The sequence below is a fragment of the Leucoraja erinacea genome, chromosome 4 (genome assembly GCF_028641065.1).
Source record: "Leucoraja erinacea ecotype New England chromosome 4, Leri_hhj_1, whole genome shotgun sequence".
Classification (NCBI taxonomy): Eukaryota; Metazoa; Chordata; class Chondrichthyes; order Rajiformes; family Rajidae; genus Leucoraja; species Leucoraja erinaceus.
Window position 1 is genome coordinate 27,880,613 of NC_073380.1, and position 27,012 is coordinate 27,907,624.

The 27,012-nt window shown below is 41.2% G+C and overlaps 1 protein-coding gene across 5 annotated transcripts in view; it reads left to right on the plus strand.

Moving 5' to 3' along the window:
* Nucleotides 1–19,888, plus strand: part of LOC129696220 (solute carrier family 45 member 4-like) — a 62,083-nt gene extending 42,195 nt beyond the window's left edge. For all 5 annotated transcript variants that reach the window (XM_055633891.1, XM_055633892.1, XM_055633893.1 and 2 more), the window contains exons 4-8: nucleotides 3,622–3,801; nucleotides 6,335–7,425; nucleotides 12,594–12,693; nucleotides 16,923–17,134; nucleotides 18,877–19,888. In XM_055633891.1, coding sequence (XP_055489866.1) covers nucleotides 3,622–3,801; nucleotides 6,335–7,425; nucleotides 12,594–12,693; nucleotides 16,923–17,134; nucleotides 18,877–19,236 — 1,943 coding nt within the window. In that variant the 3' untranslated portion in view covers nucleotides 19,237–19,888. The remainder of the gene's footprint in view (nucleotides 1–3,621; nucleotides 3,802–6,334; nucleotides 7,426–12,593; nucleotides 12,694–16,922; nucleotides 17,135–18,876) is intronic.
* The last annotated feature ends 7,124 nt before the right edge of the window (nucleotides 19,889–27,012 follow it).

Genomic DNA, 27,012 nt, shown 5'->3' on the forward strand with positions numbered 1-27,012 from the left:
TCCCCGTCCCATATACCTGCGCTCAGACCATAACCTTCCATTCCCTTCCCGTCCATATAACTATCCAATTTATTTTTAAATGATAAAAACGAACCTGCCTCCACCACCTTCACTGGAAGCTCATTCCACACAGCCACCACTCTCTTGAGTAACGAAGTTCCCCCTCATGTTACCCCTAAACTTCAGTCCCTTAATTCTCAAGTCATGTCCCCTTGTTTGAATCTTCCCTACTCTCAGTGGGAAAAGCTTTTCACATCAACTCTGTCTCGACCCGAAACGTCACCTATTTCTTCGCTCCATAGAAGCTGCCTCACCCGCTGAGTTTCTCCAGCATTTTTGTCTACCTTTGATATTTCCAGCATATGCAGTTCTTTCTTAAACACTTGATAAATTATTGATAATTTTAACAGAAGCAAGTTTGACTGTTGATTTTAAGAACAGACCTGGATATTTGTTACAATTTAGAAAGCTTGTGTCCCTTTCCTCCTTCCAAATAGATTGAGCGCTTTTTTTAATTTTATCTTAATATTCTCTTTCTGCAGCTGACATCCAGATATCTTGCTAGGTACCAATTTTGATTATTTTTCTTATTTAAAAACAGATATTGCTGGAGTAACTCAGCGGGTCAGTCAGCATCTCTGGAGAACATGGATAGTGGCCAGTGGGTTTCATGTTGGGACCCTTCAGATCAGTGTGTAGAAAGGTCCTGTCTTGAAAATGGATGTTTTTCCAACTTGAGGATTTAATATCTTATGATTGCAAGCATAATTCACCATATCCCATAATGTTTTTTTATTAGTCACTTTAATTTGAAAACAAATTACAATAGTGATCATGTATTCCATCAGGTTGGTAGTTTTCAGTCTAATTCATTCACACGCATTGGGGATTCCATAAATCTCTTTCACGTGAGAAAAAAACGGTAGGAAGCAATTCAAAGGAAATGCTTCCTGTTGTTTTCCTTTCATAAAAACTATTCCCAAGCAGCTGTCAAAGGCTATATTATTGGAACACTTGTTTTCTTATCAGATTCAAATCTTTAAAACGCCTCCTGTTTATGATGTTTTGAAAAACAAATAAATACCTTTTTCATATGTGTAAAAACAGGTTACTTTTTTTTCCCATGCCACTTTGGCACCAGTATGATGAACAATGTGTCTGCTGATCTTGTAATGGATGAAATTTCATTCACAATCAATGACTCTGGTTTAGTATAACTTGCTCTAAATATTTAATGTTTCATTAGATTGACTTCTTGCACGATTTAAAAGATCAAATTAAACCATATAAGAATTATAAAATTAAAGTTTTTAAAAATGTTTAAAAATTTGCAGCTATTCCTGGTGGTCAATAAAATTGTTCAAAAGGAAATGTGTCCCTTAAATGTATTTGGAAAATGAATATCAAGTAGATATTCAAGTGGTACTTTGATTAGGCTTTTGGCAGTGGGAGAGGAACAGGGAGTCTTTGAATAAAGTAGTCTTTGATTGGAGTATGCCGTGAACTCTCTCTCAAATCTCTTTAAATTATTTATTTCTGGCCATTCCTCTCAGAATTGGCTTTGATCTTCATCATTATGCTCAATTTGTGGATGTCTATGTCAAGTCCATGATACGACTACTGTATCTATGATACGACTACTGTGTGATTTTGTGAAAAAATTGACACAAAAATGGCATGGCAGGTGACTTTGTTAAACAAAACACAAAATCTTTATTAGTGTCTAATGAGTGAGTAGGGTGGGGAAGGGAGCGAATTCCTGGCCAGGTAAGGAGGAAATATTTTCTTCCCTATAGCACTAAGGCCAACTTCTATAAAATTCCAGATGTTATTAAAATGTCTCAGTTGCCAAGATGGAATTGAAATGTGTATAACTGGTGAATAGTCTAGTATTATTTTCCATGTGCTGCCATGTGCCTGGATTCCTAACTCAAACTTGCCGTGCCACGCAGCAATGTCACGACTGATTGTTTCGATGCCTGATCCTTGTATCCTCCCTGCCCAAAGGAGTCACGTCCTTGACTGTACCCAGACTGATAATCCACAGCCATCTGAGATGGACGATTGCAGTCACTTGTAACTTGTGTTCTTTCTTCTTAAAAGGTTGATCCATTGTCTTCACAACCTCCTCATCTTGGTTTGTGACTTTTGGTGGATGTGAAAACCTGAAGATGTAAACCATTTTGTTTTTCCTCTTAATAAAAATCCCTCTAAAGAGCTCTGTTTTTTCCATACTGGCCATCTAAGCCATGCTTTGGTAATCATAAGATGAGAATGTGTAGATGACTTCAGTTCTCTTATTTGGAATATATTTGGTTATTTATTCATAAACTTATTCAAAACAGCATTGATCAAATTTGCATTATTGAAATTATGATAAATTTTGATCATGGATTATTAGTGCCTTGTTTCTAAGCTGGTGCAACACTTTAATATGAAATATGTTGTTAATTCACCACACTTGTTATTAATTGTTATTAATTGAGTTGACTATCCATTAAGCCAAAAGCAACCTAAAATCCCATTTTGAATGCATTTACGAATGGTTATTTATGCAAAATAATCAACGAAAACATTTGGACATTGCTGATTCATATCTGCAGTCCTTTAAGTGTGAATGAAACCTTTCTAGTATAAGTACCTAATTTGAGGAATATTTTAAAATGGGCAATGAAAGTATTTTTGCAATATCAAAGGACAGCTTAATATCCAAAGATGATAATTGTTGGTTCAGTTCAGTTTAGAGATACAACTTGGCAACAAGCCCTTTGGCCCATCAAGTCCATGCCGACCATAGATCACCCATACGCAAATTTTATCCTATGCACTAGGAACAATATATGGAAGAAGCTAATTAACCTACAGACCTGCATGTCTGAAATGTGCGAGGAAACCAGAGCACCTGGAGAAACCCCATGCAGTCCCAGGGAGAACGGGCAAACTTTGTACAGACAGCGCTCATAGTCAGGATCTAACCCAGGTCTTTGGCATTGTAAGGCAGTAACTTTACCGCTGCATGGTGATGGTGTAGGTATTGAGGAGAGATGTCTAGAAAATGATATTAATCGGCTGGAAAGATGAGCAGTGACTAATGAAATTGTGTTCTAATGTGTAAAGTGATGTCTTTTGGGGGATTTACACCAGAAAGTATTGAGAAACAAAAGAGCCTTTATGTCCAAGTCCCAAGAGCTTGACAAGCATTTGAATCACATAAGCACAGCAGGACAAAACTACTGATAAATGGGATTTATATATGTGTACTTGATGGCTCTGTTGGGCCAAAGGACCTGATTCAGTTCTGTACAACAAGTGAATAATTTGTATTTTGATTTTTTTTTTCATTTAAATTGTGACAAAGCGTGCTACATAATAGTTTCATCTGTGATTGTACTTTAAAGGCAAAAGAGGTATGCAACATTTGATATGTCGACTGTTGAAATATCTAAGCCTGTGTCCTCTTCCCAAATAAAAAAGCTGATTTCAATCAAACTTTGCTGAAAACATTTAAATGTTTTGAATTGAAACATAGCCATTGTGGGTATTAGAAAATAGCGTGATAACTTTAGTGTACGCATGTGTTTCCGGCAATGCTTTTAATATTCAAAAATATCTGTTTCTCAGGTTTAGCCATTGGGGACATCCCTGATCATCAGCCAATTGGCATAGTCCTGACTGTTCTAGGTGTAGTAGTATTGGACTTCTGTGCAGATGCAACAGAGGGACCAATCAGAGCTTACTTGTTGGATGTGGCAGACACAGAGGAACAAGATCTGGCACTCAATATCCATGCATTTTCTGCAGGTTTGAAATTTGTATTTTTATTTAGCTGACCTTTTGGCTATAAAAATAAGACTGATAATTTATGATATCGAAAATAGGTGCAGGAGGAGGCCATTAAGCTCTTTGAGCCAGCACCGCCATTCATTGTTATCATTTTTCCTAATCTGACACCATTGAGATAATAATCTGCCTGGTTCCTGTCGCCAAAGTGGATAACCTCACATTTATCTACATTATACTGCTTCTGCCATGCATCTGCTCACTCGCTCAACCAGTCCAAGTCACCCTGCAACCTCTTAACATCCCCCTCGCAGTTCACGTTGCCACCCAGCTTGTGTCGTCTGCAAATTTGCTAGTGTTACTTTTAATTCCATCATCTAAATCATTAATATATATTGTAAATAGTTGTGGCCCCAGCACCGAGCCTTGCAGCAGTCCACTCGCCACTGCCTGCCATTCTGACAGGGACCCGTTTATTCCTACTATTTATTCCCTGTCTGCCAGCCAATTCTCTATCCATGTCAATACCCTACCCCCAATACCATGTGCTCTAATTTTGCCCACTAATCTCCTGTGTGGGACCTTAGAAAAGGCTTTCTGATAGTCCAGATAAGACTACATCCACTAGATCTCCTTCATCTATTTTACTTGTCACATCCTCAAAAAATCCCAGAAGATTAGTCAAGCAGGATTTCCCCTTCTAAAATCCATGCTGACGTGGACCAATCCTTTTACTGCTATCCTAATGCGCTGTTATTACTTCTTTAATAATTAACTCCAGCATCTTTCCCACCACCGATGTCGAGCTAATTGGTCTTTAATTCCCTGTTTTCTCTCGCTCCTTTCTTGAAAAGTGAGATAACATTAGCTACCCTCCAATCCACAGGAACTGATCCTGAATCTATAAAATTTTGGAAAATGATCACCAGTGGGTCCACAATTTTTAGAACCACCTCCTTGAGTACCCTGGGATGCAGACCATCAGGCCTTGGGGATTTATCAGCATTCAGTCCCATCAGTCTACCCAATACTATTTTTCACCTAATATAAATTTATGTCCATTACTCTGTCTCCCTAGATCCTCTGTCCTCTAGTACCTCTGGGAGATTGTGTCTTCCTTCGTGAAGACAGAACCAAAGTACCTGTTCAACTCTTCTACCATTTCCTTGTTCCCCATAATAATTTCACCTGCCTTCAAGGGACCCACATTTGTCTTTACTAATAATTTTTTCCAAACATAGCTAAAGAAGCTTGTACTATCCTTCTTTATATTCTTTGCGAGCACACTTGTAAACAATGTAATTGATCCATTTGTAACAGGATACAAAATACCAACATTATGAAAGTGTACTGGACTACACGTCTTCCCACCCTGCCCCATGTAAAGACTCCATCCCCTACTCCCAATTCCTCCGCCTACACCGCATCTGCTCCCAGGATGAGACGTTCCACACCAGGGCATCGGAAATGGCCTCGTTCTTCAGGGAACGGGGATTCCCCTCTGCCACCATAGATGAGGCTCGCACCAGGGTCTCATCCATACCCCGCAACACTGCTCTCTCCCATCCCCGCACTCGCAACAAGGGCAGAGTCCCCCTAGTCCTCACCTTTCACCCCACCAGCCGGCAAATACAACAAATAATCCTCCGCCATTTCCGCCACCTCCAACGTGACCCCACCACTCGCCACATCTTCCCACCTCCCCCCATGTCTGCCTTCCGCAAAAACCGCTCCCTCCGCAACTCCCTTGTCAATTCTTCCCTTCCCTCCCGTGCCACCCCCTCCCTGGGCACTTTCCGTTGCAACCGCAAGAAATGCAACACCTGTCCCTTCACCTCCCCCCTCGACTCCATTCAAGGACCCAAGCAGTCGTTCCAGGTGCGACAAAGGTTCACTTGTATCTCCTCCAACCTCATCTACTGCATCCGCTGCTCTAGATGTCGGCTGTCGCTCCTTTCTTGAAAAGTGAGATAACATTAGCTACCCTCGAATCCACAGGAACTGATCCTGAATCTATAAATTCGGGGAGACTAAGCGGAGGTTGGGCGATCGTTCCGCCGAACACCTCCGCTCAGTCCGCAATAACCTACCTGAACCCCCGGTGGCTCAGCACTTCAACTCCCCCTCCCATTCCCAATCCGACCTCTCTGTCCTGGGTCTCCTCCATTGCCAGAGTGAGCAACACCGGAAATTGGAGGAACAGCACCTCATATTCCGCCTGGGTTGCTCTGCTCCATAGATGCTGCTGCACCCGCTGAGTTTCTCCAGCATTTTTGTGTGCCTTATGAAAGTATTACCAGTTTTCTGCTTTTATCAAAGTATATTCTTAAAGCCATTATCTTCGGAATATTTTTTTTCTCTATATTTGAAGTCCATTACTACAATTCTTCCTGCTGATGAAGTACTTGCAACATCTTGACTCTTTTTGCACATGCCCATCATTTTTGTTGAAGTTGCATTTATTGAAGATCTACATTTTTTTTCATGTTATGGATACAAATTAAGAATGTAATTTGCTTTTACATTTGTTTTTTTGCTTTCAATTTCTCTCTAGGCCTTGGTGGAGCTATTGGCTATATGCTGGGTGGCTTAGATTGGACGCAAACTGCTCTGGGCCAGATCTTCAAGTCACAACAACAAGTCCTCTTCTTCTTTGCGGCCATCATCTTTTCTGTCTCTGTTGTTTTACATCTTTTCAGCATCGAGGAGGAGCAGTATAACCCCCAACAAGACCGCATTGATGAAGAAACAGATGCACACTCGAATGCTAATGCAAATGAAAGTCTTTCACCCCTCCCTCGGCTGGACCTGCTCCACAAAGAACGGCATTGCAACACTGCAGTTTTTCCTGATGAAACTTGCTCTATGCAAGATGTCAACCTCGACTTCCTGGATGTAAATATTGGGCGGAGCCAAAGTGACTCTGTTTTGCACATGTCTGATGCGACAATAGAAATTGAATCAGAATTATTTTTTTTGCGAGACATCGAACCTTCTATTTTCCAGGACCATTGTGATAGTCTCTGTCAATCCTCGGCAAGTATACCCAAAAGTTGCAACCATGAGATTATATCCAAGTTCAATCACATCACTAGTTTACTCAGGGAACAAGAATTTGAAGGTGTTTTAAAAGATGATCTTAAAACTTCCAAAGTGGCAAATGGGGTATCTGAAGACGGCACAAATGATAACATTAACCACCATACTTGTATGGTTGGAATGAAACCATCAGCAACCAGCAGTTCCATGCGCAGACGGAGGCATGTGTTCTACCGGCAGTCATCTCACACCTTCTCGTACTACGGCAAGATGGGATCGCATCGTTACCGCTTTCGTCGTGCCAATGCCATTGTCTTGATCAAATCCTCGCGCAGCATGAATGACTTGTACGATCTGCAGAAGAAACAAAGGCAACGTCAGAGACTACGGAACCAGAGTGGGGTGACCAATGCAAGCAGTGATACAGAAAGTGAAGGAGGAGAGTCTGAGACGACTGTAAAGCTTCTGTGGTTGTCTATGCTGAAAATGCCAAAGGAGCTTATGAGGCTATGTATTTGCCATCTGGTAACATGGTTTGCTGTCATTGGAGCTGCTGTTTTCTACACAGACTTTATGGGGCAAGTTATTTATGGAGGAGATCCAAAAGTAAGTTTTAAATCTAGCCATTTTCTTTTTGCAATATTATGTACTGACGAAAGAGAGTTCAGATGATGGAATCTTGAGCAAAACTATGGAATGATGGAGGAACTCAGTGTGTCAGGCAGCATCTATGGCGGGATTTGGAGAGACAGATGGGCCTGTCCCACGTAGGCGATTTTTCAACGGACTGCCGGCGACTTTCAAGTTGCCGGCAGTCGCCTGAAAAACCGGGAACTGGAACTGCGACTGTCAGAGCGGAACACACACACACACATGCAAAGGCCAGGGCCAAGGGGAGCGCTGTCTAAAAAATTCCCACGGTGCAAAGCCAAGGTTAGGGCACACACCATGATGAACAGGAAGGTTGGCGCTGTAATTAAGACAGCTAAAGCACAGTGTACAGCAAGTCCTTTAAAAGAGGGGGGGAGAAGGAGCAGAGACAACATTTAAGAAGCCAGAGATACGCGGTTGTGAAGTTCGGCAGACATTTAACATTACTGGTCCATTCCCAGGTTCTGAAAACTACTGCTTACCTTTAATTCCCCCCCCCCAATTAGCCAATGAAATTCACCGGTCAACACCGGCTCCAACCTACAAGAACCTCTGAGAACCTTCGACCTCCTGGCAACTCACTAGGACCGCTTTGCGACCCACCGACAGCTCGACAATTCTCGCTAATCTCCACAGCGACTTCATTCTAGTCGCCGCTAATTTTTCAACATGTTGAAAAATTCTTGGCAACTATAATGAGGCCGCGACTAATTTCCAAAATGTGGGAACTCCTCACGACCATGAAGGCGACTCCCCGGCAACCACCCGTGAACATGTGGCGACTGCAAAGTCTCCTGCAGTCGCCTAAGTGGGACAGGTCCAAGAAGCTTCCAGACAGGACTCTTCAAACTGCATAAGAGTTCTCACACAAAACATTATCAATCCGTTATTTATGCGCTGCTTTTCAAAATCTAAGCCATTAATCCTGTTTCCATGAAAAATCGGCTTCTGAAAATATCTGGTATTAACTGCTTACATTAGCAGTCTTCGTGTATGTCGTGAGAACAATTTTATTTAGGTGGCCATTGATAAAACGTGTCATCTGTCTAAAAGTTCACCACTAGTTAGCAATGCTAAATACGCCACATAGCAGAATCAGTTTTGTATTGTGTCTCTGATATTTTGTCCAATTGCATTTCATTGACTATAGTACAGATAGCGCTCCCAAGCAGAGTTGAATTTCAGGACAGTCGTGTTACATTTTGGTGGCATTGACCATTCACCTGATTTAGGTGGGATTTTAGTTTTAAATGTTACAAAATTCAAGTTGCACTATTTTCCATCTATTTATATAACCAGAGAATAAATCAAATGAAATAAAAATGGTAAAGGTAAAGATGTGTTATAAGATTAAGAGCTGAGAATGCTCGCACTCATGACATCAAAAATTCTGGTCCATTATACCATCGTATCCCAGAATCTCAATGATTCCAGAATAGAAGGAAGACCTTTGTGTCATTGAATCCATACCGGCTCGAACAACAATGCACTCAGTCCCTCTCCCCATAAATCTGCAGGTTCGTTCCTTTAGCTTCCGTTCTGAATTTACAATTGAATCTGCCAATAATTTGAACCTTGGCAGTGCATTCCAGACCCTATCCATTCACTGTCTTTATGTTTAAAAATATATTTCTTCATGGTCTCTTGGCATCATGATTAGCACGGACATTGTGGCCCAAAGGACTTGTTCTTGTGCTATACTGTTTTATGTTCTACATCACATTTGGCTCTTTATATATTTTTTCCATGCTGCTACTGTTCAATGGCTTTCAGTCTTAATGGAAAGAGGGAAATGTAGTTGGCGTATTACATATTAAATTACTTTTGCAAGTACATGCTTACCGCATCAACCATGCTTTACTGACATTGTTGCTTCATCAAAAGGGTGGCACGGTGGTGCAGCCTGTTGAACTGCTGCCTCACGGTGTCAGAGACGCAGTTCGATCCTGACCTTGGGTGTTGTTTATGTGGAGTCTGCATGTTCTTCATGTGACCCTGTGGGGTTTCCTCCAGGTGCTCTGGTTTTCCCTGGATGTTCAGGATTCCTTCCACATCCCAAGGGCGTGCAGATATGTATGTGGCCTCTGTGAAATATCCCTTAATTTGTCAGGAGGGGAAGGGAAAATGAGATAACATACAACTTGTGTGAACCGGTGGGTAATCAATGGTGGGCATGGACACGTGGACCAAAGGGTTTATTTCTATGTTCTATCTAACAAAAAATCAAATTAATCAAGAATGTTTTGCTTTCACTCAATTCCCTGCTGGTTTTCTTTAAGCCACATATTATTATTTCTCAAACTGAGTGGTTCATAATTTATCACTGTGATTTTGAAAAAGCATGTAATACTTATGGTATTCTGATCAAAATGCACCCCTTTGAACCGACGAATGTTTTGAAGATTATGGGTCGGGACTCTGCAATTTCCTCCTCACTTCCTTCAATGACTTGCCTATCTAGTTAATTTACCCACCTAAAGCTGATAACTTTCCTTGTACTTCATCAATTGTTAGCTTTCCCAGCTATTTGTTTGAATTCAACTGGCTTCTGTTTCCTGTACTCTCACTGTCACCGTCCTGCAGCTTTCTTCCTTGCATCCTTTTTGTATTCGGGGAGGGAGGAGGGGGGGGGAGCTATGTATAAACACAGTTGGAATTTCTACTTGGTGAAACCAAAATGTATAAAAATGGCCTTTAATAAAATCTGACAATATGCACTTTAACCACATGTGATTTTTTTTCTATTACAAATCTCAAATTGTGGAGTACAGAGGCAAATAAATATATGATGGGTCTGTCCCAAACATTATGGAGGGCACTATTGTTTGGAAATTGATACATTTTAGTTCTGCGTTGAGATACTAATTAAGATTCTTGAGGCCACCAAGTTCGGTTCTAGTACAAACTCTAGTACAAAATGAATAGAATTAATGCACCCTTACTTGGACCACAATAAGTTTGTTTTTGTAACTGGTGATTAATCTTCCACCTTCTGTTATTGTAAGTTTTGTAACATAAAAAGTCAGAAAACAGGATGAAATGCAAATGTGTGATTTGACCTTTTACTTCTAATAATATCCATTTTCTTATAACATGAGCTAAGTCAACTATAAAACAATTAATGGACACTTGTTTTGCTGTGAATCTAGATGGTACAATTTGTACACATTCTATCTCAAACCAACTTTGAACTGTTTTTGTACAAAAAACAAACTATTTAACATCACTTATTCAAATCCTCGCCTCATGCCCTATTGCTTCTACTTTTCAAATATGAGTCTTTTTGCCAAGAATAATCTTTTCAAATAAACTCCCAAAAACCATTGGCTGATTTTGCCACCCAAAATAAAGACACAGTAATCCATCACGTGTTGTTGAGCATTTTGAAAATTTGTGAAGGTTGACTTCCTTTATCTCTTGACAAAGAACTAACATCCACTGCATTTCTCAAGGTTATAGGTGAAAACTTGGATGAGAACCACAATGGGAGATTGGTTTGTAGAGCTTATACCAGCATATTTTGGTAACCTAACCTACCTGTCCATCACCCAAAATAAGAGAGCTTGCATTGTCACATCTCGTAAAAAATTATTAAAGTGAATACAACATGCAGCAGCTGATGCCTTTGTTGAGCATTTGGGTCTGACGTAACGGCAGCAGACAGTCAGTGGGCAGTAGGTTAGCCGTGACACTTCACTTTCCTATTCTCTTGACAAACTGAACTAACATCCACTGCATTTCGCTCACAGGTTATAGGTGAAAACTTGGAGCTGAGAACCACAATGGGGAGGAGATGGTGGTTTTCAGTAGAGCGGAGCTTATACCAGCAGGACTACATCTGTTGATGGTAACACCACAGGGTGAGAGCTAACTATGTAGTTTACGGAAGAAGGACATACGTCACTTCCTGGTTCGGGAGCCTGAAACGTTGCCTTTTTGCTGGACATATACCTTCGCTCCATAGATGCAGCTGCACCCGCTGAGTTTCTCCAGCTTTTTTATGTACCTTCGATTTTCCAGCATCTGCAGTTCCTTCTTAAATGCTAACTTAGTTTAGTGCCCAAAAAAGCACTAATTATTTGTTTTTATAAAAAAATAGTTAATTCATGTTAATTTTTATTCATATTTATTATTATTCATATTAAATAATCCTTATTGTCCTGCCTACCATAAATTAATTTAGAACGACTCAAGTGCAAAACGTTGAAGCTCCACAATTTTTTGCCGTGTGCATGGCCAAATTTCATTGGAAGAAATGTTCTGACTAAATAGCAAATTTTCGTGAGCCAGATTTCAGACATTATCTTGGTCTCATCTTCAAATTACAAATTGAACAGTAGAATCTCTAAAATAGAGATTGGAACTACTCAGCAGGTCATGATGTGTCTGCAGAGTGAGATGCATACTAACACCTTGCAACAGAACTTTCCATCTCCAGCATTTTCAGTTTTTAGTTCAGATTTTCAGTGGCGGCAATTTTACTTAGTCCTCTGAAGATTTGCTTTCCTTTCCACAATGTAACACAAAACAGAAAATGGTGGAGAAATTCAGCTGTTCAAGTGTCATCAGTGGAGGAAATGGACAGAAGGCATTTTTGGTTGAAACCCTTCTTCAGATAGATTCTGAAGAAGAGTTTTGACCTGAAACTCCACAGATGCTGCCTGACCCACTGAGTTTAGTTTAGTTTAGAGATACAGCGCAGAAACAGGCTCTTCGGCCCGACGAGTCCGCGCCGACCACCGTTCTCCGCACATGAACACTATTCTACACACACTAGGGACAATTTTTAAACCAAAGACCTCTGAGAAAACCCACTATGCTCACGGGGAGAATGTACAAACTCCGTACAGACAGCACCCCGTAGTCGGGATTGAACACGGGTCTCCGGTGCTGCGAGCGCTTCCTCCAGCACAGTGTTTTGCTCAAGATTAAAGCATCTGCAGTTCCTTTTATCTGTACAGCATTTGATAAGTTGATTTGATTTGTAGATATAGCTCTAAAGCTCATTTATCCGTTCCAACTTTATCCCCTCCCTGCCAGCCCCATATTAAAAGGAGTATAATGAAATATTAATTATTGGTAGTAGGCCAGTCAAAATTTATTAAAATAATTTGTTTCTCCAGGGACCTTCAAATTCTACTGAACTTTGGAACTATAACCTCGGTGTACAGATGGGATGCTGGGGACTTGTTATTTATGCTATTACTGCTGCAATCTGTTCAGGTTAGTATTGAAGATAACTGTACCAGAACTAGAATTAATTTAACGCAGAACACCTTTTGTGTTAAAACCTCAGTCTCCATCCAGCACACCAGTTGTACGATTATGTGGGGACGTTTGGGTTCTAAGACCAATTTAATGTCACATGCGATGCAACAACGGTCAGCTTGAAAGAAAAGTACTTGATCTGTAGTTTTAAGGCCCCAGAGCAATAAAGTGTATATTATAAAGAACAATTAATTGTATGCATTTTACCAGTGACACAAAGCCAAATATTTTCAGAGTTGAACAGGAAACCGTCTTTCTGCCCATCAAACGACTCCAACTGGTCCAGAACGCAGCCGCCCGAATCATCACCCACACCAAATCCTGGCATCACATCACTCCAGTCCTCAAACAACTTCACTGGCTTCCCATCTCCCACCGGATCACCTACAAAATCCTTATCCTCACCTACAAAGCCCTCCACCATCTGGCCCCCACATATCTCACTGACCTCCTCTCCCCCTACCAAACCTCACGGTCCCTCAGATCCACATCAGCCGGTCTCCTCTCCATCCACAAGTCCAACCTCCGCAGTTTTGGGGACAGAGCCTTCTCCAGGGCAGCTCCCAGGCTCTGGAACTCCCTCCCCCAACTGATCCGCAATTCCGTGTCCCTCACCATCTTCCAGTCCTGCCTCAAGACCCATCTCTTCACCTCTGCCTATCCTTAGCCCCACATCCCCCTCCCTTTTCATCTGTGCATTAATTGCCTCATATTGTGTTTTGAATTGAATTCTGTCTTTACTTTGTGTACTAGTCATGTCTCTGCTATTTATTTATTTCATTCCCTTTACATGTTTTTCCTCTACCTGCTAAATTTTTGTAAAGTGTCCTTGAGACTCTTGAAAGGCGCCCATAAATAAAATGTATTATTATTATTATTATTATTATTATTATTATTATTATTATTTGATGTTACATTTGGGAGCCATAAAAAATGTGTTTATTACAAGACTGTTTTAATGTAGCAAAGAATAAGGAAGTATTGTTGTTTTTAGCACAGCAGGGACCAATTTGGCATGAGAAGAAGTCTATTACTAAAACATGTGTTAGCATGCACCTCTTATTCGTATTTTTCTGACTTCATTCTCAATTTTCATTCTGCATGGATGTAGAGTGAGGAAACTTTGTTCCCGCTTATAGGTTTCTCTAGAGATTGCTGCAAGCTGAGTTCCTCCAAGGCAGAAGATGTCTGCAGCCCTGCAGCATTCAGCAAAGCCATCCCTCTGCCTCACAAACACTTGCTTGTATGTACTGACCATACTTAACCTAGGGAAGACCCAGTTTAGATTGTGATCCTGTGTGGAATTGTGGGCCTTTTCCATTTAAATGAAGTGCGCTTCAGAGAATACAATAAAAATCATATCAATTTCTCTCCAGTTGTTTGGGATCCACACTGCGTTCTGTTTCCATTTTTCTTGTTAAACTTTCCGGGGTCTTGTTCCTGTGCACCCATTAAACTCATCTCAATCACAGAAAAATTGAACACAAACTAAAGTTAATGTACAAATTAAACAGTTCTGGAGAATTAATAGGATTGGCTTCTCATGATCCATAAAAACATCCAGTCTGAAGTCCAAAGAGTTTGAATTGATTTAGTTTATTGTCAAGTGTATCATATATTGGGCAATATATCATTTGGTGTTTGCTGTAAAATATATTTTGGTTAACTTACTTCCTTAAATTTTATAAGCAATTTTCTAAAATAGTAATAGCAGTTACTGCTAAAATGCTCCTTCCAGTAATAAGGTCATGTTCAGTAATAATTCTTCCATGTTCATCCATAATTACATAAATATCAAGAGGATAAAATTCAAAATCTATTAGTGGAATGTAAATGTCTCTACGGTTTGAATTGTGCCCCTGCAATGATGTGGATTTGGTAGGAAAATATGTGCATCAAACTGAAGCATGCTAAGTAGAAAGTTCACACTGTATAATTTGCCTTTCCTCCAGTTTGTTACTCATAGTTCATAAAAGAGACGAGTATTCTAGGAATGATGGTCTAAAACTTAAGAGAATATGATTTAATTATTTTCAGATGTTGTCAATTCTTTAACCAAGTGATGGTGGTCAATGATTTCAATGAATCAATGATTTGGATGAGGACATACACGGCAAGATTAGCAAGTTGGTTTCTTCTCCTTCTCCATCAACTCCTCCCACTTCCTCCAAATCCAAGGCGTAGCAATGGGCACTCGCATGGGCCTAAGCTATGCCTGCCTCTTTGTAGGATATGTCGAATAATCCCTGTTCCAGGCGTACACTGGCCATATCCCTGAACTCTACCTCCGCTACATTGACAACTTCATTGGTGCTGCACCCATACAGAACTCACTGACTTCATTAACATCACCACTAATTTCCATCCTGCACTCAAATTCATTTGGATCATCTCCAACATCTCCCTACCGTTTCTAGATCTCACCATCACAGGAAAGACTATTGACCGACATCTACGACAAACCTACTGACTCCCATAGCTATCTTGTCTACACTTCTTCCCACCGTACTTCCTGTAAAGACTCTATCCCCCTACTCCCAATTCCTCCATCTGCGCCCAGGATGAGATGTACCATACCAGGGCATCGGAAATGTCCTCATTCTTTAGGAAACGGGAGTTCCCCTCTTTCATTGCAGATGAGGCTCTCACTAGGGTCTCCTCGATACCTCGCAGCTCCACTCTTACTCCCCTTCACCCCATTCGTAACAAGGACAGTGTCCCCCTTGTCCTCACCTTCCACCCCATCAACCGTCGCATACAGCATATAATCCGCCAACAATTTTGCTACCTCCAACGGGATCCCACTACTAGCCACATCTCCACCCCTTTATGCTTTCCGCAGAGAATGTTCCCTCCGAAACTTCCTGGTCAACTCGTCCCTTCCCACCCAAACCACCCCCTCCCCAGGTACTTTCCCCTGCAGCCACAGGAGATGCAACACCTGTCCCGTTACCTTCCCCCCTTGACTCCCTCCAAGGACCCAGACTGTCTTTCCAGGTGAGGCAGAGGTTTAATTGCACTTCCTCCAACCTCGTCTACTGCATCCGCTGTTCCAGGTGTGAACTTCTCTACATCGGCAAGACCAAGCGCAGGCTCAGCGATTGTTTCACTGAACACCTCCACTCAGTCTGTCTTAGCCTACCCGATTTCCCGGTGACTCAGCACTTCAACTCCCCCTCCCATTCCCAATCTGACATTTCTGTCCTGGGCCACCTCCATTGTCAGGGAGAGGCACAGCGCGAATTGGAGGAACAGCACCTCATATTTTGCTTGGGTAGTTTACACCCCAGCGGTATGAACAATGACGTCTCTAACTTCAGATAGCCCTTGCTTTCTCTCTCCTTCCCCTTCCCTGTTTTCCCAGTAGTCTTACTGTATCCGCCTACATTCTATCTTTGTCCCGCCCCCTCCCCTGACATCAGTCTGCAGAATGGTCTTGACCCGAAAAGTCACCCATTCCTGTTCTCCAGAGATGCTGCCTCACCCGCTGGGTTACTCCAGCATTTTCTGTCGACCAATTGAGTATAGAAAGTGGGAGGTCATGTTGCAGTTGTATAAAGCGTTGGTGAGGCTGCATTTAGAATATGTAGTTCAATTCTGGGCACCGTGTTATAGGAAAGATGTTGTCAAGCTGGGAAGGGTACAGAGAAGATTTACGAGAATGTTGCCAGGAGTAGAGGATGTGAGCTACAGGGAAAGGTTAAGTAGGCTGGGACTCTAATCCTTGGAGTGCAGGAGGATAAGGGGTGATCTTAGAGGTGTATAAGATCACGAGAGATCAAGTAGATGCCCAGAGTAGGTGAATCGAGGACCAAAGGACATATGTTTAAAGTGAAGAGAAAAATATTTAATAGGAATCTGAGGGGTAACTTTTTCACACAAAGGGTGGTGAGTGTATTGGAAAGCTGCCAGAGGAGATAGTTGAGGCAGGGACTATCCCTACATTTAAGAAACAGTTAGACCGGTATATAGATAGGACAAGTTTGGAGGGATATGAACCAAATGCAGGCAGGTGGGATAATTGTAGTTGGGACATGTTGGCTTGTGAGGGCAAGTTGGATTGAAGGGCCTGTTTCCACACTGGATCACTCCATGACTCTAAGTATATTGTGAATGTATTTTACTGTTATAATGTCGTGTTATAAGAACTAAAGAAATAATTCTTGATTTATTTTTCTTGACAGCCATTTTACAGAAGTGCCTGGATAACTACGATTTGAGCATTAAAGTTATCTACATTTTAGGAACACTTGGGTTTTCGATTGGTACTGCTGTGATGGCTATCTTTCCAAATGTTTACGTCTCGATGACAATGATCAGTACAATGGGAATAGTGTCTATGTGTATCTCCTACTGCCCTTATGCTCTACTTGGCCAATACCATGAAAGCAAAACAGTAAGTAGCTTTTTTTATTACCATTTAAAAATGTTAGTCCTTGCCCAAGCTTGCTCCAATAAAGATGGACAAAAGGTGAGCTCTAAACAATTGTATAATTTTAATTACTTTGGGGAAAGATGGTCCGTTATATAAGTAGTGTCAGTTATGTATTCCAGATCATTGTGCAGTGATGGAACACACCACTCGATTGAAGTCTACAGATATAGATTGGGATTAGAATTGTTAAACCTATGATTTAAATGAGCCATGAAATGTAAACCATTCATTCTGTTATTTGTATATGTCTAGTATTCAAGGACTTAAGTTACCATTTGGCTCTGTCAACTATCAGAGAAAGGGAAATGGTTTGGCTATATTTTTGTTGGATTGGCATAAATGTCACCTTTGGAAGCCATTGAACACTTCAGTTTGCCTGATTTTTTTTGTGTTTTATAATTGGTGAGCACACTGCCTATTTTAGTATCATCCCCAAGCCTACTAACCATGTGCCAATATTCATATCCAAATCATTAATATAAATAACAAACAACAGTAGATTGCTGAAACCGCTTATTACAGGACTCATGCCAAAAAGTGCGAAAAAAAGGATTTGACTTATAAGGAGAGGTTGGGTACTTTTTTTTCCCTGGAGGTTCAGAGATGACCTTGTAGGGCTATATAAAAAAATCATGGGGCATAGATGAGGTGAATAGTCAGTCTTTTCCCCCAAGTATGATAGTCTGAAGCTAGAGGCATAAGTTTTGAGGGGAAAAATTAAAAGGAACCTGAAGGACCTTTTGGTGGGTATTATATGGAAAGATTACAATATTTAAAAGACACTTAAGACATGTACATCATGATCAGGAATGGTTTAGAGGGATATACAACAGTATGTTTTCCACCACTCAAATACATAATGAATTTTATTAATCTCGTATATACAATTATACAACAATACAATTTATTGTCATTTGAGCCTCAAGTATGAAGTTCAAACAAAATTTGGTTTCTGCAGTCATGCAACAAGAAAGAACCAAGACACACAACCAACACAATTTACACATCCATCACAGTGAATTACCTCCTCACTGTGATGGAAGGCAAAGTCTTGGCTCTCCACTGTGTTCCATTCTTCTCTCGATGTTAAAGCCCCTGGCGGGCGATGGCAAGTCCCGCGGCCGTTAAGAACGCTCCGGTGGGCGTTGGGCATTGGCAAGTCCCGCGCCGGGCGATGTAAGGCCCCGCTCCGGGTCGTTTTCAATCCCGCAACTCGGGCGGGAAAAGCTGCCGTTGCGGGAGCTCCGAAAAGCGGTCTCCCACCAGGGACCCGCGACCTCCCGATGTTACCGTCCACCAGACCTGCAGCTGGAGCCTCCGAGCTCCGTTGTCGGGTCGCAGCCGCACGCCACCACAGCTTTCCACGCCCCGAAGCCCCCAGGTCGTTCCGGTTAGAGGCCACTCCAATGACAACGGAGACTCGACAGGGAAAAGGTCGGGTCCCCTGTACAGAGAAGTTTCCCCCCCGCCCTCCACATATACACAGCTAAAAACAATATAAAAACCACAACAAACTATACATTCAACGGACAAAAATAAAAAAAAGACGGACGGACTGCAGAGGCCGCTGCGTACGTCGGTCGCATATCTGGGTAGTGATTTGTGAATTCTGTAAGGGTGAATTTCTGTAACCTGAATGACTAATGTGAGGTTTGCTTCTGTGCTAATCAAGATTAGTCAAATATCTTGTTTTGTTTTTACAGTATAGGAATCACAGTCCTGGAAACTCCAAGAGGGGCTTTGGAATAGACTGTGCGATTCTTTCCTGTCAAGTTTATATTTCCCAAATACTGGTAGCATCAGCACTGGGTAGTGTGGTGGAAGCAGTTGGTTCAGTTCGAGTCATCCCGATTGTGGCATCGATTGGTTCTTTCCTTGGCTTTTTATCTGCTTCATTTCTTGTGATATATCCTGGAAATCAAGAAGACCCCGTGGAGGAAGGGAATAAAGACAAGTTAATGGCCTCTTCAGTAAACAATAGGAAAAATACAGAGAAGCCGATTGTTTTGAAGTTGACTCGTAAAGGCGCTGTCTCTGAAGTGGAGATTGAATCGGCTGTTTAATAAAACATTCCAGAAAGAGCATAATCAAAAAACATGCAATAGATTTCCTGTCCTTCATTACTTTTGCTGTCTTAACCCACTTTGTGGAAAAGAAAATGCAAAAACAACCATAATAGATTCTGGTAAACAACTGCTCTGGGAGTGTATATGATGAGCAAAATAGTTTCATGAGTAATTTTTTGTGAAAATTTACATGTCAGGATAAATTTAACAATTTGCTTTTGTGTACCTTTAGGTACAGTAAGGCATTGAGTAAATAGATGGATTTTTGATACATTTAAAATATATTAAACTGCTACCCAAACATGCTGTTTTGTAGCGAGTGAAATGTCTGTTTTGCAGTAAATAAGATACTGCATTCCATAAGCCTTGAATTGCACCGTTGCTGCTTCTCCCAGTTTGAAGTTTTGACTGCAACCATTATAAATAGCTTTATAATGGCAATGGAACTAGATGGATCCTCTGACTTCTCCTAGTTATGGAAATGATAAATCAGTAATAATCTGAACAACGTGATTATTTGTCTGGGCAACTTCAATCTTTCAGACTGCATTATGCAATCATCTTTCCTCGTGACTCACTCGGTTGAAGATACCATATGTACATACTTCATCAAATAAAAAAGAAATAAGCTGCCAAATGTTTCACCTTGGACAGCATATCATGGCTCCCATTTTTTCCCCTGAGAACTCTTATGGGGAAATCCTATACATACTTGGTTGATGAGCTTGGACACGATTAAATTTAATACAATAAGCCCTAGCTAAATGAACTGATCAGTCTTGAGCTATTTTTGTAAGCAATTAAAATATAGGCCTCTAAAGATGTGAACATTGCCTTTCGATACCATTGTGTTAGATGGCAGATGATCAGATTCCTCATTCTATTTTTGAAAACAGATGTGCATTTGCATTTTTTGCAACAACCCTACATTCCTTTTCTTCACTCCATATTTCAAATACAAGAACAAACATCTGATATCAATGCTGCAGCTAAATCGAGTTGATTTGGTCCCAAAGACCAAATTTTAAAACTTGACCCGAGTGCAAGTCACTTATAATGATTGTATGATCTAGATGCTTATGAGTGTTCCTTTATGCTATGGTTTAAGTTGATAGCTGGGGAAGAATGTGCTCAAATTACATTTTTGGTTTTTTTCACCCCTTAAATATTTTCACAGCTGCTTTATGGTCAATGGTCCACTTCTACAAGGTAGAGTAGCCTTCTAGAGTTTCCTTCATTGTCACAGCCTGTTGTTACTGCTTCAACTCTCCCTCTGTGGGTTTGAGATTGGTTGAGTCTAAGACATCAGACTTTGAAACACTTGGTTACTCCAGCAATATTGTACTAGAAGTAACAATCTAGGAAATGTATTATGGAGAAAATTGCTCACCTGAATAATGAAAAACGGGGGGGGGGAAGTAATTAGAGCAGTCCATTTAAAATTGTATTTTAAAGTTGAGAAATACAATATGCCAGCTTTTTGAAAAATTGAACTGGGGCCAAAGAAACCATAACCTAAACATGGCCTGATTGTTACAGCAGTGAAGGAGTAGTTGAAGATTGTGTCTTGGGGAAAAGACAACAGAAATATGGCATACAATAGTGTAATTTCTGTTGCCCAGAAAATCTCCATTCTGAAGTGAAAGCAAAGTACTCAACTTCACCTTGATACTTCTAGAAAATTAGCCTCAGCTTGGCTTAAAATGGAGAAGTGTATTTCTGAATGATTTTCATTGTGATAAGGATGCAGTTTAAAAACTGAGACACGCGACTCCGTTTATTGTTTGTGTGCAGATGATTTGCACGTTGCAATAACTGATCTACCCACCCTTATGAAATAGACATCACAACACATGCAGAAAATTTAATAATGATATTGTGTGCAAAATCTATAGCAAATTACAAGAACCCTTTATTACTTTGATAGGCGGAATCAGTTGTAAGGATGCGCGTGCATGGGACAAAAGGACCATCTTGCCAAAGGAAATAGACTAATAAATAGCAGCAGAATCCTTTATTTAATGTACAAGAACTATACCATCTAGATGTTGACTACTAAAGCAAAACTCTTTGAATGTATTATGCTTTGTTCTTTGAATGCTAAGGCAATCCAGCGGAAAAATTGCACACTGTTCTACATCAGAGACTTTATACACATTTATCATATTTATTTAGCAATTATTGATTTTTTGTTTTGTATTAAAATACTACTGAGCTTAACAGACATGTTCTGGCAAAATGTCAATGTATTTGGTGCAGTGTTTACTTTTATTTCATCCATTTTAGTAATTGTCTTTATTTTTAAAGTGACATTTGTATGCAGAAAAAAGATAATGTATTGGGCCTTAGAATTTTCTGAGCTTGCCAGTTTTATTGCTAACAAATGCCCAACAAAAGTGAAACAACTTCCTGTTTAAATGTGCTTATGAAGGACTTGAGGTGAAGATAATGGGTAAATGCTATATTTTAAGTATATGCAGTTTGTGATAACATCAATTCTATGTCAAGTGCGAAGGGGGGGGGGGGAATCTGTTCAAATGCATGTTTAAATTTACATAAAAACAGTAGCCAAGTCCTGGTCACACCATCTGTAAGTGTCCAGCTAATAAAAAGATCAATATATAACTTATTTTGTGTGAACAGGTCCAAAATGAGATTTGTAATGCTTTCTGTCTGCACATCAAGACTTGCAAGAAAAATATTTTTAGCGTGCCTGGTGTTGCCAGTCTTTGTTCTTAAAGTGCAGCAATGACTGAATTGTCCCATCAACAAAATCAAGTTAACATATGCCAAAACAAGTGGTTGCTCCCAACTTTGCGCAGCATGCACATGTTTATTTCTGTATGTTTTTAAAGGACTGGCCAAATTGTTTGAAATCCCTGGTTTTAGGAGGCATGTCACCATGTAACTGTTGAACTGCACTTGAATGAAATGGAGGCAGAAGAACATTGGATAGCTCCGAATTGTACCATTCACACTATAAAACATCTCATTATAAATATGGTTCCATAGTGAACTGGCTAAAAGACAACTGCTTTTGTAATCAACTTATTAAGTTGGGGCACTAGTAGCTCTTGCTGAGTGGAAATATTAAATGTGTTAAACACATGCTGTAGTTTTAAAAAGGGATAAAAACAAAGAATGTTTAAGAATGATACAAATGACATAATGGCATAGACTTTATATTTTCAAGCTTTTGTGTTGGATAAAAAATGTGAATGAGTCATTGCATGAAACAGTGACTTTGACTATGTTGAGCACTTTCCATTTTAACTGTAAGGTTGATTTTAAAAGAAAATTAGAAAATATTCTATTCTTCCATATAGTGTGTTTCAATATATTTCATGAAAAATAAATTGAAGTGAAATACATGTTTGTGTTCACTTTCTTCTGCTAGTAACTACCTTTGACAGGTGGCAGTTGCAGATTTCTTTAAAATTCAATGCTCCATAGAAACATAAAATATATGGTCATGTCTAATCATCCAAATTCAGTACCCCGTTCCTGCTTTCTCCCCATTTCCCTTGATTCAATTAGCACTAAGAGCTATATCTAACTCTCTTGAAAACATCCAGTGAATAAGCGAAGGTACACAAAAAAAGCTGGAGAAACTCAACGGGTGCAGCAGCATCTATGGATCGAAGGAAATAGGCAACGTTTCAGGCCGAAACCCTTCTTCAGTGAATAAGCGAGTTCGGTATTACAACTGCGCATGCCCAGGTCATGGGTCATTCAGGATAAACATTCTCGCCAGCTGAGCTACTGTGTGTGTATTCACCTCGTTTATACGTATTTTCCAGTTTTGCTTCTTCGATGTAAGAAAATACTGCTTTCAAAACTATTAACAAGGTGTATTAATGGTTCATTTGTACAGAACTACTATGATTTTGGTCGTTTTATTGCTTTATGCTTCGGTGAGCGAGATCGTGACGATGAATAACAACCATTTTTTATTGTTTTTGTTTTGGAGGGGTGGGGGGGGAATGAGAATGCAGTAAGCAGAGTGAATCATCCCAGATGACTTTTCAATGCAAACCCATGGCTTGGGGGGGGGTTTGCCGTATTCTTTCAGAAGGTCTGCTTTCAAAAAACACATTGCCAAATCATCACATACGGGATGAAAGAAGACTTCTTTCAGCCATCTAGCATCAACATAGCTGTAGGCCTTGCCTTCTTTGTAGTCGCTAAGCAGGCCAGACTTCAGTAGCTGGCAGGTTAGCCTCATCATAACTAACAAGATGATTTGACAGCTCAACGATGGATGTGGGAGGTCAGCGGTTTAGTCCTTTCGATTCTCCAAGCCTCCCATCTTTCTGTTCGCTCATGGGATCGGGAATAATCTTTTCTCCACATTTCAAGAGTTCCTTGTATTGATCAGCATGACAATGTTTTTCTTCACTGGCAATCGGCAGCACGGGCTTCTTCATGTACGATGCAGCGTAAGCAACAGCAGCGTCATTCTTTTGTCCTGTCTTTTTCATCCCCCTGTCTGCTTCAAAGCTTCGACTTTCCATCGCAGAAGATCATCCAGTGTCATATCGTCGTAGTTTGGGTCAGCCATAACCAATATAGGATTCTAAGAAGATGAAAACTCAGACAGAAAATGTACTTACAATTTATACAGCGCTGCCTTTGCTTTTTTTTAATCCCGAATAACCTTTAATAAATCCCATGATTTATCCCTTGCATTTATCGAGATACCAAACTCGCTTATTGACCACTGCCTTCTGAAGCATAAATTCCAGATTTACAACTCTGGGTTGGCGGCGGGACCGACGTCGCAGCGGCCTCTGCAGTCCGTCTGTCATTTTTTATTTTATTGTCCTGTTGAGTGTATAGTTTGTGGTGGGTTTTTGACTGTGTATGTGTGGGGGGGGCGGGGGATGGGTGGGGGAAACTTTTAGATCTCTTCCCTGTACGGGGACCCGACCTTTTCCCTGTCGGGTCTCCGTTGCTGTTGGGGCCTAGCACCATGGAGTGGCCTCCAACCGGAACGACAGCTCAATTCATGGTGCCTGCGGAGCTGCGGACTGACCATCATGGGGCTGGCCAGCTTCATAGCGTGGTGAGTTTAGAGCGTGGAGTGCTGCGGTGGCGCGCTGCTGCGACCCGACTCCGATGGATGGTGACACGGGGAGCTCGCGGGTCCCCGGTGGGAGGCTGCTTTGCGGGGCAACGGCGACTTCTCCCGCCCTAATTGCGGGGTTGAGAGTGACCTGGAGCGGGGCCTTACATCGCCCGGCGCGGCTTTAAATGGCCACGCACTTGCTAGCGCCCGCCGGGGCTTTGACTTTAACTTCGGGAGAGGAATGGAGAGCAGGGGAGAGACAAGACTTTGCCTTCCATCACAGTGAGTAGGAGATTCACTGTGATGGATGTTTATGTAAATTGTGTTGGTGTGTGTCTTGGTTCTTTTCTTGTATGATTGCAGAAACCAAATTTCGTTTGAACTTCATGTGAGGTTCAAATGACAAATAAACGGTATTGTATTGTAAAACGTTTTTCCTCATCTCAGTCCGAAATGGCCTACCCCTTATTCTTAAACTGATCCCTGGTTCTGGACTCCCCCAACATCGGTAATATTTTTCCTGCATCTAACCTGTCTAATCAAAGAAAATAGTAACATAGAAAATGGGTGCAGGAGTAGGCTATTCGACCCTTCGAGTCAGCACCGTCATTCAATATGATCATGGCTGATCATCCATAATCAGTACCCCATTCTCGCTTTTTCCCCATATCTGTTGAGGAATTTATGTTTTTTTTAATAAGATTCCCTCTCCTAAATTCCAGTGAATATAATCCCAGTCGAACCATTCTTTCATCATATAGAAACATAGAAATTAGGTGCAGGAGTAGGCCATTCGGCCCTTCGAGCCTGCACCGCCATTCAATATGATCATGGCTGATCATCCAAACTCAGTATCCCGTACCTGCCTTCTCTCCATACCCCCTGATCCCCTTAGCCACAAGGGCCACATCTAACTCCCTCTTAAATATAGCCAATGAACTGGCCTCAACTACCCTCTGTGGCAGAGAGTTCCAGAGATTCACCACTCTCTGCGTGAAAAAAAGTTCTTCTCATCTCGGTTTTAAAGGATTTCCCCTTTATCCTTAAGCTGTGACCCCTTGTCCTGGACTTCCCTAACATCGGGAACAATCTTCCTGCATCTAGCCTGTCCAACCCCTTAAGAATTTTGTAAGTTTCTATAAGATCCCCTCTCAATCTTCTAAATTCTAGAGAGTATAAACCAAGTCTATCCAGTCTTTCTTCATAAGACAGTCCTGACATCCCAGGAATCAGTCTGGTGAACCGTCTCTGCACTCCCTCTATGGCAATAATGTCCTTCCTCAGATTTGGAGACCAAAACTGTACGCAATACTCCAGGTGTGGTCTCACCAAGACCCTGTACAACTGCAGTAGAACCTCTCTGCTCCTATACTCATCCTTTTGCAATGAAAGCTAACATACCATTCGCTTTCTTTACTGCCTGCTGCACCTGCATGCCTACCTTCAATGACTGGTGTACCATGACACCCAGGTCTCGCTGCATCTCCCCCTTTCCCAATCGGCCACCATTTAGATAATAGTCTGCTTTCCCTTTTTTGCCACCAAAATGGATAACCTCACATTTATCCACATTATACTGCATCTGCCAAACATTTGCCCACTCACCCAGCCTATCCAAGTCACCCTGCAGTCTCCTAGCATCCTCCTCACAGCTAACACTGCCCCCCAGCTTAGTGTCATCCGCAAACTTGGAGATATTGCCTTCAATTCCCTCATCCAGATCATTAATATATATTGTAAATAGCTGGGGTCCCAGTACTGAGCCTTGGGGTACCCCACTAGTCACTGCCTGCCATTGTGAAAAGGACCTGTTTACTCCTACTCTTTGCTTCCTGTTTGCCAGCCAGTTCTCTATCCACATCAATACTGAACCCCCAATGCCTTGTGCTTTAAGTTTGTATACTAATCTCTTATGTGGGACCTTGTCGAAAGCCTTCTGAAAGTCCAGATACACCACATCCACTGGTTCTCCCCTATCCACGCTACTAGTTACATCCTCGAAAAATTCTATAAGATTCGTCAGACATGATTTACCTTTCGTAAATCCATGCTGACTTTGTCCAATGATTTCACCACTTTCCAAATGTGCTGCTATCCCATCTTTAATAACTGACTCTAGCAGTTTCCCCACTACCGATGTTAGACTAACTGGTCTGTAATTCCCCATTTTCTCTCTCCCTCCCTTCTTAAAAAGTGGGGTTACGTTTGCTACCCGCCAATCTTCAGGAACTACTCCAGAATCTAAAGAGTTTTGAAAGATTATTACTAATGCATCCACTATTTCTGGAGCTACTTCCTTAAGTACTCTGGGATGCAGCCTATCTGGCCCTGGGGATTTATCGGCCTTTAATCCATTCAATTTACCCAACACCACTTCCCGGCTAACCTGGATTTCACTCAATTCCTCCAACTCCTTTGACCCGCAGTCCCCTGCTATTTCCGGCAAATTATTTATGTCTTCCTTAGTGAAGACGGAACCAAAGTAGTTATTCAATTGGTCCGCCATATCCTTGTTCCCCATGATCAACTCACCTGTTTCTGGCTGCAAGGGACCTACATTTGTTTTAACTAATCTCTTTCTTTTCACATATCTATAAAAACTTTTGCAGTCAGTTTTTATGTTCCCTGCCAGTTTTCTTTCGTAATCTATTTTCCCTTTCCTAATTAAGCCCTTTGTCCTCCTCTGCTGGTCTTTGAATTTCTCC